This window comes from Anneissia japonica, unplaced genomic scaffold (assembly GCF_011630105.1).
Source record: "Anneissia japonica isolate Jap-2015-1 unplaced genomic scaffold, ASM1163010v1 scaffold2878_len565122_cov162, whole genome shotgun sequence".
Classification (NCBI taxonomy): domain Eukaryota; kingdom Metazoa; phylum Echinodermata; class Crinoidea; order Comatulida; family Comatulidae; genus Anneissia; species Anneissia japonica.
In genome coordinates, this window is record NW_022758092.1 from 254,602 (window position 1) to 259,260 (window position 4,659).

At 34.6% G+C, this 4,659-nt stretch overlaps 1 protein-coding gene across 1 annotated transcript in view; it reads left to right on the plus strand.

Annotated features, from left to right (window-relative positions):
* LOC117124989 (maternal DNA replication licensing factor mcm3-like) overlaps window positions 1-4,659 on the plus strand; it is a 23,911-nt gene extending 19,252 nt beyond the window's left edge. The window contains exons 4-7 of the mRNA XM_033271338.1: window positions 558-654; window positions 1,161-1,423; window positions 3,221-3,400; window positions 4,136-4,659. Coding sequence (XP_033127229.1) covers window positions 558-654; window positions 1,161-1,423; window positions 3,221-3,400; window positions 4,136-4,659 — 1,064 coding nt within the window. The remainder of the gene's footprint in view (window positions 1-557; window positions 655-1,160; window positions 1,424-3,220; window positions 3,401-4,135) is intronic.

The window sequence follows — 4,659 nt, forward strand, 5'->3', positions numbered from 1 at the left end:
ACTCATATATATATATATATATATACATACACATATATATATATACATACATACATACATATACATATATATGATTATATAAATACAAGAAACAGAAAAGAAAAAAACCAAATGGGAAATTAAATGAGATTTTTGAAGGATTGTAAGGAAAGTGAATATTGCTACGAAGGTCTGATGATAGATTATTCCATAATTTAACAGAACGATATTTAAATGTTCTTTTTCCAAAATCATTTCGCCATTGTGGTAAGACTAAAGTGTTTTTCAATTTACTTCTTGTGTATACCTTAATATTTTAAAGAAGCTAGTGTCCTTGAGCAAGACACTTTTTCTACATTGCTTCAGTTTACGCAGCTGTATTATCGGGTACCCGAAAATTACTGGGAGTAAACGGTACACCAACGTCCCAGCCAGGGGTAGCATGCTCTCATCCGCTTAACACTACTTGAACTTGGGATAAACTCCAGCCCATATGGGCCCCGTGGCTCTGCAAGGATTCACTACTTAAGTATAATAGTATAATAACTATTTAAAAATTTATACTCATGTTACCTCAGATGATACCTCTGATCAACTTTGGAGTTTAGAGAAGATGCAGGCATATTTTACATTGGTAACATCTGTGGAGCCTACTATGACAGAAGATGCAACAATGTGAGTAGAATTATTTCAGAAGTAAATATGAAAAAAGCTGTTAGACTTAAAACAATATCACAGAAAAGATATAAGATATGTAAATATGTATTATTAGTTTAATTTTTCACTCAGACTTGAGTTGTGAACCCTCATTGAGGGCTTCAAAGTGCTGGTAAACAAAGCGGTGAAGTGGGTTTTTTTCTGCTTAATTTTTCCTGGTTGTTGGACATTTCATGGGATAATTTCCATGCTTCAAGTTACAGTTTTTTCATGCTTCATCTCCAGCATCTTGAGCACTTTTTTGAATGTTTAAAAAGGGGTGGGGGTGGGTGGAATAATGGGTGGTTAAGCCCCTTTTCCCCTAGATTTTAAATATTTAAGAATCTGTACCTCATTAATTTTCCCCCAGCTTGTTGGAATATTGATATAATAACATGGCTGTATCTGATTGATAATTATAGGATTATGTACGTTGGTATTAAAAATATACCATCATGAATGCAAGTGTATAATATAAATAATAGTGTGTTATCAAGATATTATCAAGCTCAACGCAAGGCAGATCAACGAAATGCGGCACGTACAACGATACGTTTATTGGAGAGTATGGTTCGTTTGTCACAAGCTCACGCCAGGCTTATGTATCGAGATGAAGTGCGAGTTTGCGATGCAGTCGTGGCCGTCAGTGTGATGGAGTCGAGCATGTATGGGGCTGCATTACTGGGAGGAATCAATTCATTGCATACATCCTTCCCAGAAGACCCAGAACAAGAATACAAGGTGCAGGGTAAGTTTTGTAGTACAGTAGAACCTCAATTTTACGTACGGTACGGGACCGGAGGGCGTATGTAAATCAGGGGATTCGTAAAATAGAGGTTGGGTTAAATTTGTGGTAACCTTTGACCTAATTCGTACGTAACGCTCAATACGTATGTATGAACGAATGATGTTACCTAGGCTAGACCTTGCCTCTAGGCCTACGAATAGAACCATGTGTAGTGTTTTTATTCATCACTTTACGATGTCATAATAAAGGTATAACTAGGGAATTCCCCTTCATGCCTATTCTAAACAACAGAGCTGTGGTGTTGTCTGGGATTGTTGAGACAAACTAAAACCATGTGCGCTGCACTGGGCCAGACGAGTTTTTCCATGGTTTGCCACACGAAGCTAAGGAGGAAAGCAATTATTTTGAGCACTATCGGTAGTTGTTCATCTCACTCAGTTCACACATGGTTTTAGATTATAACAACCCAGTATTAGACTCAATCAACATTGCTGTTTAATGAAAATATGTTGCATTATGGTTTGTTTTAAATTGTTATAGTTTATTGTTATAGTCTTTTTACTTATGGTTGCTCTGAAAAGGGCCGTTTGTTTTGAATATTTTCGGGGTCTTTGATGACGTCATTGTCGATATGAGGTGTATGTATAACCGAGGGTTCGTATAATTGGGGTACTTAAAAACGAGGTTCTACTGTAATTTTAATTGTAAAATTTAAAATAAATTTAATTAAAATTGTAGTAATGTTGGTAGCACCCTCTAGAGCCCTACTTCTCAAACTATGGTTTGGCACCTAAATTTGGGTCACCAAAACATTTCCAATGGTTATGAGACTGCTTCAGACTTTAAAAAAAGACAGTCTTTGGTAAAGCACATTTCAAAACATAGTAGAAAATACTTCTACATAGCCATTCTACAAAGAACTCAAATCGAAAGATTCACCCACAAGTCGTAGCTATAAAGACTAAGGGTTAAAATTCATTGTCAACCCAAAACCTAGAGTCTACTCTCGTGGTTACACTGTTGCCAATCTCTTCGGGGATTGATAAGATCATTAAAATCAGGCAGGAACATAGTTTATGAAAAATGATTAGTTGCTTCTTTTTGTAAGGGTTGGGGACGTACAAAATACAATTATTATTACCCAGTCAACCTCGCCATACTATATAATGGAACATTCCGCACATGGATGTTGATAACAAAACATCTTGGAGTAAATATAAATTTTTTTTTAATTATTCCAGCCACGATGTATTTGACTTAGCCGAGGTTAAATTTATTTGATGATATATGCTTTGGGTCGCCAAAAAACAAAGAGTCTAAAAGAAGCAGGGCTGTAGAGTACACATATTCGCACTTCAATATATATATATGGCATTTCTAGGTTTTAGCATCTAATTATTTGAATTTTTTCTTATCAATGAATCTATGTTTCTTACTAATACTACATTTTTAGGATGGAGTTTTGCGCTGAAGTATTACATTATCAATGTTCACTTTGGAAAAGCATTCATGATTGGATTGCTTGTACCTGCTAATGAACAAAAGATATTTAGATAATAATCCCAACAGCACCCTCTAGTGTCCAAAATGTGTAAAAAAAACTTAATTTTTGTACCAATATAGAGAAATTGAAACAATCTAATTATGAAAATATCTTTATTGAAAATAAAAAAAATAAAATTGTGTTTTAAAATTCATTAAAATTTACTTGCCAGAAAGTACAGTACTAAATATAGAGGTTAGCTGGTAGTGTATATAGTTAAAGTTTGTGAAAATCATCTTCCTTTGATCTTTCAGCTGAGATGATCTTGACGCATTTAGAGCTGCATGACATCTTATCTGTAGAGATGGAACGACTCTCACGCCAAGAATCTGAAGGAAAAGAATGTTTGTTGCGAAAAAATGAAAGCATTCTGGAACAAAAAGCTATAAGCATACTTGATAACAGCAACGAACACGAAAGCATGCAGGAACAAGGTACAGTGAACTTACTTGATAACAGCAACNNNGTTATTTCTCAGTACAATTCGCAATGCTCTTTTTTGGACAGACTCAATTTTATATAATTTTTTTAATTCCCCAATGCCACACAGGGCAAAAAAACTCCAGGATAGGTCTATGTAATATGTAAGCACAAATTAAGTCATTCAAGGGTGCGCCCAACCCTCTCATTATTAATAGAGCAAACATCCTTCGAGATGCTTTTAGAAACAATCTCAGAGACATGAATGTCCCATTTCCTGTCTCTTATACACATCTAGATGTGTATAAGAGACAGAATATATATGGCATTTCTTGGTTTTAGCATCTAATTATTTGAATTTTTTCTTATCAATGAATCTATGTTTCTTACTAATACTACATTTTTAGGATGGAGTTTTGCGCTGAAGTATTACATTATCAATGTTCACTTTGGAAAAGCATTCATGATTGGATTGCTTGTACCTGCTAATGAACAAAAATATTTAGATAATAATCCCAACAGCACCCTCTAGTGTCCAAAATGTGTAAAAAACTTAATTTTTGTACCAATATAGAGAAATTGAAACAATCTAATTATGAAAATATCTTTATTGAAAATAAAAAAAATAAAATTGTGTTTTAAAAGTTCATTAAAATTTACTTGCCAGAAAGTACAGTACTAAATATAGAGGTTAGCTGGTAGTGTTTATAGTTAAAGTTTGTGAAAATCATCTTCCTTTGATCTTTCAGCTGAGATGATCTTGACGCATTTAGAGCTGCATGACATCTTATCTGTAGAGATGGAACGACTCTCACGCCAAGAATCTGAAGGAAAAGAATGTTTGTTGCGAAAAAATGAAAGCATTCTGGAACAAAAAGCTATAAGCATACTTGATAACAGCAACGAACACGAAAGCATGCAGGAACAAGGTACAGTGAACTTACTTGATAACAGCAACGTTAATGAAAGTATACAGGACCAAGACACGGTAAACTTATTTGATACCAGTGAAGAAAATGAATTTAATGAATCCTTACGCAGTTCACATGATCGTTCAGACATTGGAAGTGCAGAACACAAAAAAAGACTGATAGATACAGATGGAAATAAAGAGGACAACGTTCTGGTAACTGTTACCAATGAAAACTCATTACGTAAATGTCAAAAGGATTCCATCGAAAATGATGCACAAAAGGATTCCACCGAAAATGATGCATGTGATTGCCCTACTGATGGCACAGATGATTTTCTTGCAAACGATGATTTTTCTTGA